The 13,035-nt window shown below is 39.5% G+C and overlaps 1 protein-coding gene across 1 annotated transcript in view; it reads right to left on the reverse strand.

Moving 5' to 3' along the window:
• The window catches only part of GABBR2 (gamma-aminobutyric acid type B receptor subunit 2), a 364,113-nt gene that overhangs the window by 3,809 nt on the left and 347,269 nt on the right, over positions 1-13,035 (reverse strand). The window contains exons 15-17 of the mRNA XM_063298738.1: positions 12,622-12,846; positions 10,508-10,690; positions 3,776-3,905 (exon numbers count right to left, since the gene is read on the reverse strand). Coding sequence (XP_063154808.1) covers positions 3,776-3,905; positions 10,508-10,690; positions 12,622-12,846 — 538 coding nt within the window. The remainder of the gene's footprint in view (positions 1-3,775; positions 3,906-10,507; positions 10,691-12,621; positions 12,847-13,035) is intronic.

The following is a 13,035-nucleotide window of genomic DNA, read 5'->3' on the forward strand; positions in this document are numbered from 1 at the left end:
CAAGTAGTTTTCATTTATTCTCAGTCTTTCTTTCTAGGAAAATAACCCCTAACAAACAGCTAAATTATTGAAGACTTAGATTTTCTAATGTAGAAATATGCTCTGAAACTTGGTTTCATTCCAAATGCCTCAGACCAAACGCAATCTGCTTATGTGACTGACTCCATTGCTCCCAAATGACTGTAAATACCACTTCTGGCATCCAACAAGACCTGCTCACAGTTCTATTAAGTTACTTCCTCATCTCTCTCTCTCTCTCTTTCTCTCTCCCCCTCTTCTCTAATATACAAGAAATATACTGTATGTACATAAATCATATTCTATAAAGGAAATATTTTAAGATGGAAATCAACATCCTTGAAAAGTGGTGATAACATTTCTACGTGAAATCTGCATTCTTGAGAGACTCTTGTTTCCCCATACATCAGTCCAGCAATTGGCACACAGGGAGTACCTGGCTGATACTTTCTGAGCTCAAAAGCTCAGCAGAATTGGGTCTGGCCTTTCCTTGGCTGATAGATTCCCAGGAATTCAAGCAGACTAGATTGGGAAGTTGGAAAAAAAAAATCCTGGAGGCAAGCAGAGGTAAACTAGTTCTGTACTGTTGCCAGGAAAGCTTCATTGATATGTCCACAAAGGCATTAGAAGGCAAGTTTGACTTGAAGGAGACTTAACTTTACCATGTACCACCAGGGCCACAACTAGGGTCTTTGTCACCTGGGGCAAACATGGATTCCACGCCCATTTTGGTGCCCCCCCAGCACTCATTTTGGTGCCCCCCCCAGCGCGGCGCCTGGGGCACATACCCCACTTGCCCCCCCTAGTTGCGGACCTGTGTACCACCACCCACCACACTTTACCAATGAACTGTCATGTCATATTAAGTGTTTGCCTTGGATCTGAGAAAACCAGGTTCAAACCACCATTCAGCCATGGAGTTCACAGGATGACTTTGGTCCAGTCATTCTCTCTCAGCCCAACCTAACCCAAAATGTTGTGGTTGGGGGAGCGGTAAAAAGAGCGGAGAGGAGACTTCTGTGTACATGTTTTTGAGCTACCAGAGAAAAGGTGGGATACAAATGCAATAAGTAATAATAATACAACTATCTCAGGAGTACCCAGGTTCTATAGTAGCATTCCCCAATCTGCTTATCTTCAGATATGTTGGACTACAAATCCCAACTCTATCAGGAATTTTGAAAGATATGGTAAATAGGGAGCCAGAATTGGAAAAGTTGTTCTGTGGTAATTGTGTCTGGAGTTCTCTCTCTCTCACTTCCTTCATAATTTGACAAGCAGTGTGAGGATTTCTGGTACATTAGAGAGTGCCTTGATCCTCTCTGCCTATCATATTTCTCATCATTCTGCCTATTTCATGAAACCTCATAGTACTGCCTGGCCCTTTCAGTTCAACAATGTTGTATTTCAAATAAATTTGCTTATTTTTCTTCTGAGAAGCTAAAAGATACTTACAGTGGTATTTTAATACATCTTCAATGAAGTTAAGAATAAACATTATCATCGGTCACTGATGCTCCCTTTTTAAAAATTGCCTGAGTAAACCAGGCTTGTGCTTAAAATTCTTTTTCACTTGTTGCAACAATGGGTTCTTTCCCAGATGTTTAGCTGATATGGGATGTAGAGGCACTTCTTTGTGTTTGCCTGAATGCTCCCAGTAGGTAATGCTAAGCTTTGGCTATTTTTCAGTCCTTTGGCTATTGACTTGCCAGCCTCCTGGGAATTCTTTTGCGGAACAGCTGCTCTATGGGTTTTATCTCTCTCTCCCTCTCTCTCTCTATATATATAATTAAAGAAGAGCTTTTTTACAAAGATAAAAGATAAACACAGAGCAATATAGAAAAAGAAGAAAGGAAGAAAAAGGTGTTGAAAATAATAAAGAAGAAAAAGAAAACAAAAAGATACTTAAAGAAGTACTTCCAATCTTCTTTACAGCAGTTATAGGCATACCTGAAACTGTTTCCCTCTTCAGAAGTATATAACATGGTTCCCTTCTTCCCATATTCAACCCATATTAATCAATAAAGGTTTTTATCTTTAACTCCCATTGTATTTAACATCTATCTGAAGCTACAGAGAAGGATCACCTGCAGATTTGCACCTAATTGCCATCAGTACGCTGATGATATCTTCTTTCCTGTCAGATTGTATGTCTTCAGAAGCATCCTGTGTCTTAAGGCTGTAAAGAACTGGCTATGGGAAAACGAATGGACCACAGCTGCAACTCCCCAAACAATTTTCTGTTCTAGATCTATTTCCAGAAACCTGCAAGACCACCCCTGGAATGGTGGGATCAATGTGGTCTACAGGAGGAATAGAATCTTCCAGAGTGCCCTGGCATTTTCTTTCTCTGGAACAGGATGTTATGCATATGTATACTCTATACCAGTGTTTCTCAGCCAGCTAGGGAATTCTGAGAGTTGAAGTCCACACATCTTAAAGTTGCTGAAACACTTAAAGGTTGAGAAACACTGCTCTGCAGCATCTCATGTCTTCAGCATAGTTTCAAAGATATACTGGACTGAACAAACATGGCTTTGAACAGTCATGCTTTCTTATGGGTTTTGCCCTCTTGTCTTTGAAATGGATCAAACACGTGACTGGGTTGTTGCAGGAAAGCTACAAAGGGGTTAGGAAGCCTTCAGATGACTATACTTGACAATCCCAATCTTCATACTGTCTAGTTCAAAATTTATTGCTTTTCTCTCACTGCTTCTAGTCTAAACTGGGTTGGCAAATTTTAAAAACACCATGAAATTATGCAAAGTCTGCTCATCAGGAGTAGAAGTGGGATGAATATATGTAAGCCCTCCACCCAGCTGGATATGTTGGATTACAACTCCTATAAGACTTGAGCCATATGTAAACGTTGAAGAGTCTTTGGTCAGATCTGGTTAATAGTTGAAAGGAACCCTATCAGAAAATAAGACTGTAGGCTAGATTATATGGAGTTGTAAAAACATTTAGGAAAATGTAATAGCAAATGAGTTCTGTACTACCACCAGGCAAACTACATGGAGATATCCATATATACACCAGGAATTAAGCTCCATTTCTAATTGAAAGTCAGTTGCCAAAAATAAGAACGAATGGCTACTACATAGCAGATCATTAACTTCATCCTACTATACCCATTATCTAATTTAGCGGTGGGCCACAGGACTCACCCAAAGCTCTAGGAATGGAGAATAATGAGGAGCAAAGTAAAGCCTATTTCATCAGTCAAAACCTAAGGAGGTGAACTCCCTGGTATCTGAAGAGTGAAAACACTGAACTTCATTGCCCAAATATCCCAGTCAGCTTTGTGAAGAAGAGAACTCATGAAGAGCTCCTTATTTTAATTCATAAATTCATTCCTCTGTGTGAGGAATGAGAAACTCTGCCCCATCCCTTTCTCATGTTGGATTAGCCCATGGATTAGGAAGTCGTAGGGAGCAATGTATGAGAACTTCAGGATGGTGACTAATAAAATAGATGATTAGAACTGAGGTATGCAGATCAATGTGAACTAAATTCCAGAAATGGGAAAGCAACCAAGATCAAAATGTCTCTGTACCATTGCCTTTATAGGTTGCTCAGGCAGAACTGTATTAATGAAGTTTTCTACAATCATACAAAATTTTACTGACATTTTTCATGTAAAACAGTGGCATCATAGCATAGTGCTGGCTCTTACTCTGTTTTACCACATAAGGGACATATGGAATCAATGCCTTTTATATAACCAAATCTTTATTGGGCCTTACAAATTCCATACCTTTGCTTTCTGTAAAGTTGCGTATACTGAGAATATCATTGAGCTCCTGATAGTGGTTCTGTTTAATATATGTTGTTTTTTCAGGTGTGTCCTGAAGCTGCATTGTGACTTCTTCTAGAGCTTTGTCCAACTGTTAAAAGAAAAGCATGTTATAAAAATACGAAAACATTTGTTATCTAGCCTTTATTCTCCTTTTTCTTCCTACTTTTTATGGACTAAGTTCTTCCTCTTCACCAGCTTTGTGTGGTATTTTTATTTCAGCTATGCATAAAGACTCACATATAAAGAAAGAACTTAAACTGCAATTATTCATCTGTGGAGACATCCATAGATAATGAGACCGCAAAAAAATATCCTTCCTATTTCATCTCTATTTCTTTGCAGAGGACTCCTGTGCATGGGATAGAATGTACCCAACATTTTAAAAAAATCACACTCGTTTGGCATAGAAATAAATATGTTGTCATTTGATCATGCATATCTCCAACCATAAGTAGTAAACTTCTTATATGTATCATACAGGTTCTCGGTCTATGAATAACAGAATAGAAACCTGTATGATGGAGGGAAATGCTACTTCTTCTAATTTCATTTCTCATGTGTCATCCTGGATTACATATGAAGACTAGGCCTTGTTAAATTGTTAGAGATGGGTGCTAGTTTAGGCTCTATGATTCTGACAGCTGCTACAGGCACCTCTGGGGAACTTTCCTAGTATTCCTTCCTCTAATTCTGCTCATCCTCCCAAGAGTAGCCAGCAGCAGAAAGAATCCAAGCAGTCGCCAGGGTGTTAGTGGGTATATAATGACATTGTGAAAGGTCTGGAAAAACATTCTCTCTGGGTAGCTAGATGGGTGCTGTTATCAAATGCGTAGTTAAGGAGATGATTTTATTTAGACAAGTGTTTTTGAAATCGAATGAAAAGGAAAACTGTGCACTAAAATCTCTCCATCTTGGTGTTTCAGCTGTTCCCCCAAAAGTAGATTGTTTAATGCAGAAAATACAGGGTAAGACTTACAAGGACAAATGCTAGTGTTCTGTTCTTTAGAGAACACTCTCAGATAAAACTTTGATCATTAAAGATAGCTGATGAGGTGTTTCCTACAAGTTCTCAAGTCATCCCGCTGATTCACAGCCTTAAGCCTTCTAATGTTTTTATACCTGAAGACTGAAGTGGCCCTTGCTTCAATTATCTCTGTAATGTGATTGTAAAACCTAAATTAGCTGGGAGGTTTATTTACACTTCAAATGCTTGTTCTCAACTTTCTGTTGCAAATGATTTAATAAATAACAAGAACCATCATATTAACTTAAGCAACTCAAAAGAAACTGAAGTACATTTGAATCTCTCATAAACACTTTTAAGATTTTAATACCAAGAAATCTCTTTTGGCATGGCTGCACTTCACCCCATCCATCTTTCCACTAAAAATAATATTCAAGGTGGCTCACAGTAAACAGTAGATAAATCAACAAAGTTAAAATTAAAACATTAAAACTCTTCAAATTAACACAATAAAAATAAACAATAGCCCATCAAATTAAAACCTACTTCAGCAGAAAGTCAGCAGATATTACTAATCTGTTAGAAAAACCATGTTTCCCTGGTGGAAGGATGCAGAGATGAAGCTATCCTAGCTTCTCTTGGTAGAGATTTCCAGAGGCTGGGAGCAGCCACCAATAATCAATCCGGAAGCTACAGCCGGTTCAAAATGCAGCTGTGTGAGCAATCTTAGGTGCCCCAAGGATGGCACATGTAACACCTTTGCTGTGGGAGCTGTATCAGCTGCCAGTTTGCTTCTGGGTCCAATCCAAGGTGTTGGTTATTACCTTTAAAGCCCTACATGGCATGGGTTCAGGTTCCCTGAGGGACCATCTCATCCCCATTGCATTGACCCGTCCCACCTGGTCAAGCAGAGAGGGCATGTTACGGACCCTGTCCGTGAAAGAATGTTGATTGGTGGGGCCCAGGAAGACTCTGTCGTTGCCCCTGCCCTATGGAACACTCTTCCCCCAGAGGTGAGGCAGGCCCCCACTCTCCCAGCCTTCCAGAAAAGAGTGAAGACCTGGCTCTGCCATCTCGCTTGGGGCAGGAGGAGTAACGAACCCTGGGGGTGGTTAGCACCCTGAAGATGATCCCATAAATTATTTATGTTATATTTATTTATTTATTATTAAATTTATACACTGCCCATCTCACTATAAAAGTGACTCTTAAGAAATTTAAGTTCTTAAATTAAGAACTTCTTAACACCTATGTCTTGGATTATATTTTTCTTTAATAATATTGTTTTATTGTATTTTAACGATTATTTATTCTTGCTTGTTATTGTAAACTGCCCAGAGTCGCTGTTTGAGTGAGATGGGCGGTAACTAAATTTGAAAAATAAATAAATAAACAAATAAATAAATAACAGCTTATGATTATGAACTGTTATTTTTGTTGTGAGAGGTGGAACATTTCTTTAGGGAGTTTGCCCTTAGTGAAGTCATTGAACAAATAAGGGAATGGCAACATCCTTTCTATTTTTCCTCTCCATTGCCATGATGATGGCAGGGAGCGAAGAAGGTGCAACAGGTCCTTCCCGCTTGCAATCCTAAAGAGAAAACTGAAAACTCACTTCCATTAAGGGCTAAATAAAGGACACACAGTATATTTTTAAGAATGACAAGAACACACCAAACATGCTCTCAGCCCTACAAGATACACCAGAGCAGGAAAACTAGAACTACACTGCAGTGACAGATTCTTGCAAGTCTACCTGTCGATGACCTGGTAACTTCTGGATTCCCTCTCCAAGGCCATCTCCAGGCTTCCTATATATACTGTCTAAAAGATGTTATCTTTAGAATGGGATATACAGTCCAGCACCTTTCTTTACTTAAGCTGTCAGACTAGACGTATATGGATATTATATTATGTCACGCCCTCATATATAAGGTTTTATGTGACTTCCATACGGTCTCACTTGAAGAATGGGGTGTCTGTTTTTACATAGTGTATATCCTGTGTAAAAGATGGCAGGTCAGATTTAAAAAAATACGTTTTCTAATCTAAGATGAAAGCCAAAGCAAAAACAAGTCATCCTATTTCTTACTAAGAATGTTCCTATATGAAGCTACCGAAGCTTAGAAGATGGTCAGTAGCAAACTCCATATGACAGAGTTTGATATCCAGTTTAGTCACTATCATCAGTGCAGTTAACCTCATTGCAATCCAGCTAAATTTTGGAACTTTATGTCCCACTGAGTTTGGTGGGAGAGATTTGGGAAGAGTATGTAACTTTCTGCTCCTTTCCATTCCATTGTTACCAGTTATGTAAAATGGCAGTGCTCTAGCTATGATGCAGTACCAACTGGGGAGGAGGAGAAAGTTTTCAATAAAATCTCATTTAATTATGGAAATTGTAATACTGGGTTAGTGTAAGAATCACTGAGACATCAATATGAAATTGTGGTGCAGTTGGGAAATGCTCTCTGCCAAGTTTAAATTAAGGAAGCCCCTTTTACTATTTTTGAGGAGGTTGCATTCAATCCCCCCCCCCTTTTTTTCTATAGGAAAAAAGTGTAATGTTATGCTTTGAGTTGGCTAGCTAGCAAGAACTTGAATTCTTTTGGCAGGTGTGCCCGGCAGCAGAGCTCTTGCTTACAAGCTAAGGACATTACTCTCACTGTAAAGGACAAGGAGTATAAAGTGGAAACTACTTGCCAGAGTACATAACTGCAGAAAATATAAGATGGATCCTTCCCTCCTTCAACTTATTTCAGGAAGATAATCCCTCCCTCCCTCCCTTCTTTTTCTTTACATATCAGATTTATTCCCCACCCATCTCACTCAGAGAGCAACTCTGGGTGGTTTACATAAAATAGGAATGAAACATTAATTAAAATACAATAAAACAGTAAAACAGTAAAACAGTACAGTAAAAACAGTCTTCTTAATAAATAATAAGTTCCAAAAGATGACTGGCAAAAAGTTCCTGATTTAATTTCCCTTTCAATTCTTTCAGTTGAATGAAGGAGAATTACTTTAGACGGTTTATCCAAAAAGTAACATTTTGGAGTAATTCTCAAAATGGAGAATGGAGTCAAGGAGTACAGGGAAAAAATGGGACTAAGATTAAATATAAATAAGACCTAACTAATGACAGCAGGTACCAGTAACAGCAACCAGGCTTAGAACTGAAAATGAAGATATTGAAGTGGTGGATAGTTTTTGCCTTTTAGGATCAACCATCAACAATAAAGAAACTAGCAGTCAAGAAATACACCACAGATTAGCACTTGGTAGAATAGCCATGAAGGCCTTGGAAAACTATTCAGATGCCAAGATGTGTCTATACCTACAAAGATCAGAATTACGCAGGCAATAGTTTTCTCCGCGACACTCTATGGAAACAAAAGTTGGACTTCGAAGACGCAGGATAGAAAGAGAATTGACAATTTTGAACTTTGGTGTTAGAGGAGACTTCTGAGAATACCATGGGAAAATGAGAAAATGGATCATCAAACCAATCAGCCCAGAGCTTTTACTTGAGGCATAAATGACCAGACTCAAATCATCATACTTTGGATACATAATGAAGACCTACTTTTCTGGAAAAGTCTATAATGTTAGGAAAGGTGGAAGGAAAGAGAGGAAGAAAACAACCAGCAGAAAGGTGGACTGACTCAGTTACAGTGGCAGTGGGTGCACTGTTGGAAGACCTGAAGGAAACAGAGGAAATCTATCTATCAATTCACTACGAATTGACACAAAATTTATGGCATATAATCTATCATATGTGTTTTTTCTTTCTCATGGGTATTTTTGCACTGAGTTAAAGTGGCGAAGGGATAAATAAAAACCCATCTCTTTCACTGTATAATCATATCCCCAGTGATATACCCAGATTTGCCACCCTACCACCAGTTGGCTGCAAAATGGATAACAGACATAGACAAAGTGCTTTGAAGCCTGACCTCTGCATCAGGAAATCTCTGATTCTGTTCTTCCATGAACTCAATAGATTGGTTTGGGAAAGCCAATATCCTCTCATCATGCTTTTTATCTGATACCTGGGGAAAGTAATAATGTCCTGCTATCTTAGACGATCATTATAAGGACTATTGAGATTACTGTATGACAAGGATTTGCACTATAAAAGTGCAAAACCCATCTGCTCAGGACCAGCAGGAGTAGAGTGACAGCCCTACTCAGGCAGCAGACTGGGAAGGTAGAAGATCAGGGCCAGGCTTCCCTCCCAGCCTACCACCTGGAAAGGTTTAGCCCCAAAGCTGTGCTCTGAAGGCTCAGACAAGACTACTCACTCCAGTACTTCACTTTGAGAATTCCTACTGCAGCAACTGCATACCTGTGCAGTTTTCTGGAGTATGAATTAGATCCAAATCCTTGCTTTCAGGAACTCCTCAGAATTTGGCACTGCCTGGGAGGGGACTAGTGATGGCAGGCACATGAGGGCAGGAAAAGATACGGTATGCGCAGAAGCAGCAGCCCTCTATCCTAGGCAGAGGGTCTGCTTGGGCTGCCCTTACTCCAGGGAACAACATAAAAGGGTCCAGATTCAGATATTACAGGAAATTTATTTCTTTATTTATTTAATCCATGGGCCACTTGATTCCCAAATGACTCTGGGTGGCTTACAATTAAGAAACCTTCTCTATCATCTATCTATCTATCTATCTATCTATCTATCTATCTATCTATCTATCTATCTATCTATCAAGATACAACTGACCCAAAGAGCAAAGTATTCAAAACAAGGCCAAAACTAAAGAAAACTAAAAGAAACAGGCAAAAGGACAAAACGAGATTTCATGATCACCCTGTCCCACGGCCTGGGTGAACAACTGGGTCTTCAATAGTTTCCTGAAATCTCAGGGGGAGGTGGGATCATTCCAAGGGCAGGAATTGCAACAGAGAAAGTGTGCTTCCTGGGTCCTGCAAGATTACATTCTAATTGGTGGGACCCAAAGTGCACCCACCCTACTGGACTGTACTGGACAGGCACAGATAACTGGAAATGTTTGCTTTCTCATTAGCATTTTCAGCAATTCTATTAATAATTTCATCTAAACATGGCCACAGCCTTTCTGTTAGTTATTATTTTAGCAGCATCTTATTTTGTCATTACACATTGCATTAAACACCTTTTAGCTTATATCTAAAAAGAATAATTAAAATATTCCCAGTAGAGTACAAGTGGATTAGGATGTTTAGGAAATGGGCATAGGTGGGTTATGAAACCTGCATTTATTATACTAAAAATGAATCAATGTTCAATAATACGGTTTTATTTTTAAAATGTCTTACTTCTTGAAGTGTAGAAAATCAATTACAAGTGATACCAGCAATAAACGGTATCTGCAAAATAATGGATGATTGTTCTGTTCTAATAATAATGATGATTAAAAAATCCTGGCTGAAAGTACTATCAGTTCGTAGCTAAAAATACATCCTACATTTGGTGGGGCAGCAGCAGTATTGGGAAACAGAAATGAGGAGACAATGTAGCTGAAAAAAAATGGGCAAACTCTCAACATTCATGCAGCCGGTGCCCAGTCTAATTAGGGTTTTCCAGCATTTTTTTTACATACAAGGAGAACATGAGCAGTTTAAAATGTGGCGTTCGGTATCTCCTCTGTTTTGATTCCACATGTGAAATAGCTTCCTGGCTCTACAAAATGAGTTTGCCTGCAAAGTCAACAGGATGCAACCAGAGCAGGCCATACCTCTGTGATTTTCATTCTGAGCTGGTGGTTCTCTGACTGTAGCCCTTCTAACCGAGATGTGCTGGCTTGGTTGACACTGGTGACAGATGTTGATGTTTTTGAGTCATCTTTCTTCTGATTCTGAGTGAACTGAAGCCCTCTGTTCCGAGTGGCAGCATCTGGATTTGTTCTCAGAGTAATTAACTGAAAGTTTTAACAGCAATGAGATAATCCTTAAGAATATTTATTGATTCATTGACTAACTTTGCCTCCCATCCCTTAACATAAAATAAACTTTATAGAACACACAGATACATTCAAGTACCAAGTTTAGAGGCAAAGTTTTCAGCAGCAGCTTGCTCATTTTCCACACACAGATGAGTTAAAATTATTCAGCTACATATAACCCCATTCCCAATTTGCAAACATTTCTTATCACACCACTTAGCCAATGTCAGAAGCCTACAAACATATGCAAGTAGCTACAGTACTGCTATGATTCCTTACCACCTCAATGCATCCATTCTGTGTATCTGATGAAATGAGCTGCAGCTCACAAAAACTTATGCCTTTAAATGAAATCTGTTTAGTCAGAAAAGGTGCTCCTAGGCTCCTAATTTTTTGCCACCATAGACTATACATATAGCTCTCCTCTTCCTATGTCTAGAGGTAATAGTGAAATAACGTTCAAACTCAGTAGAGGCAATCATATGGGTTCCAAAATGGGGGTGTCCATGGTGTGTCTGTGTCTGTGTCTCAAAAAAGTAAAGATGCAACTATGACCATGCAATCAAAGCCCTAACCTTTTTTACATGTACTGCAGATCCACATATAGAAGAAGCAGGGCTTCAAAAACATGGTCCTGGATACCATCTTGAGTTTTTGGACTCCCCCTGCAGACAACCCCAGTCTCAGAATGAAGGCAAATTGACACTGGCCCAGTTCAACCAACCGATTAAATCATAATGTCATTATGTACTATCTGATTTCAGCCACTATGTTAGTTTAACAAAACACTGTTAAACAAACCATGACAGTAACCATGACCAGGCCCGCAACTAGGGTCTGTGTCACCCAGGGCAAACATGGATTCCGTGCCCATTTTGGCGCCCCCCCAGCGTGGCGCCTGGGGCATGTGCCCAACTTGCCCCCCCCAGTTGCAGCCCTGACCATGACTACTGTCACTTGACTTAGTTGTCAGTATCCAGTATTGCTGAAGTTTTCAAGTGGAAGCTTGAGATTTTTTTAAAAAGGCCTGTGCAAGGATAGTCAGGTGAGAACACTCTCTGATATCTTTAATGGTGGAATATTTTTCTAGATTATATCCCACCTTTCCTTTGAAGGAAGCATATTCAATGTTCCTTTTCCACTTTTCCCCTGATAATAACAATCCAGTGAGATGGATTGGCTTAAGACAAAAAGGCAGACCAAAAGTCATTCAGTGAGCTTCCATGGCTAAGGGTGGATTTGAAACTGGATTGCTCCGGCACCTTGACTACAGTGGCTTCAGAGATTAACTTTTGGACCCCCACCTGCATTCTAAGTTGGCACTGCTTAGATCCAGCCTTCTGGCCTGGGTAAAAAGCAGGTCCCTGTCTTGTCAAAACTTAAAGGAAAGACCCTGGAAAAATCCACTCATCTTATTTATTTAATTTGCATTTGGTCTAGAGCATTATATAGTTTTCTGGCTACCTCTCCCCCCTTCCCCCCATAGCCAATGTTATGAGGTCAGTTAGACTTCCTATACAATAAAATTTGAAGTGAAGATTTGGTCCTATTTCCCCAATTCTAATGCTGCTATTATTATGGTTGGTTGCACAGTCAGCCTGATGCTTAGACTGGATTTGGCATTTTTGTCCCCCTCTTCCACCACCACCATTATCATCTCCTGCCTTTTTTATATATATACACTGTAACTCAAGCAGGAAACACACTACAGTGCTCTAACCATGACCCTCTATTGGCTCTCACCTTACTGGAGAAGTTGAGCCAAGTCTTCTCTTTTGCATGGTTCTGCCTCGTTCCAAAGAGACTTGTGCAAAGGAACTTCACAGTGGATTCTAGCAGACGACAACCTAATTGCCGTACAAAATTATATGCAAATAAAACCATTCATCATATATGAAATTACTTACCTTAGGTACAAAGACTAAGCAGAGTGTAATGGTGCTACAAAATATAATGACTAGTGCCACAATGCAGAACTGTACATTGGGCTGGTCTCGTGTAAGAAAGGAAACAGCAGCTCCAATGATGCACATGATGCCCACGTTATAAACACTCATGCCAATGTATTTACTGTCATTCAGAGCAGGAATGCTCACATTTCGAGTCTCCCAAGCCAAAAAGCACCCAAATAGCTGAAACCAGAAAAGGGAAACAATGTTGTAACAAAATAAGCAGTTGCATTTTTCATTTTTTTTTTAAATTACATTTACATATGGAATTGGGGGGGATCCCCCCACAAACAAACAGAAACATGTAAAAAAGAAAGGGATAAAACACATTATACACATAGAATGCAGCTCTTTAAACAGTGTTAAACCTTG

This window comes from Candoia aspera, chromosome 3 (genome assembly GCF_035149785.1).
Source record: "Candoia aspera isolate rCanAsp1 chromosome 3, rCanAsp1.hap2, whole genome shotgun sequence".
Taxonomy (NCBI): domain Eukaryota; kingdom Metazoa; phylum Chordata; class Lepidosauria; order Squamata; family Boidae; genus Candoia; species Candoia aspera.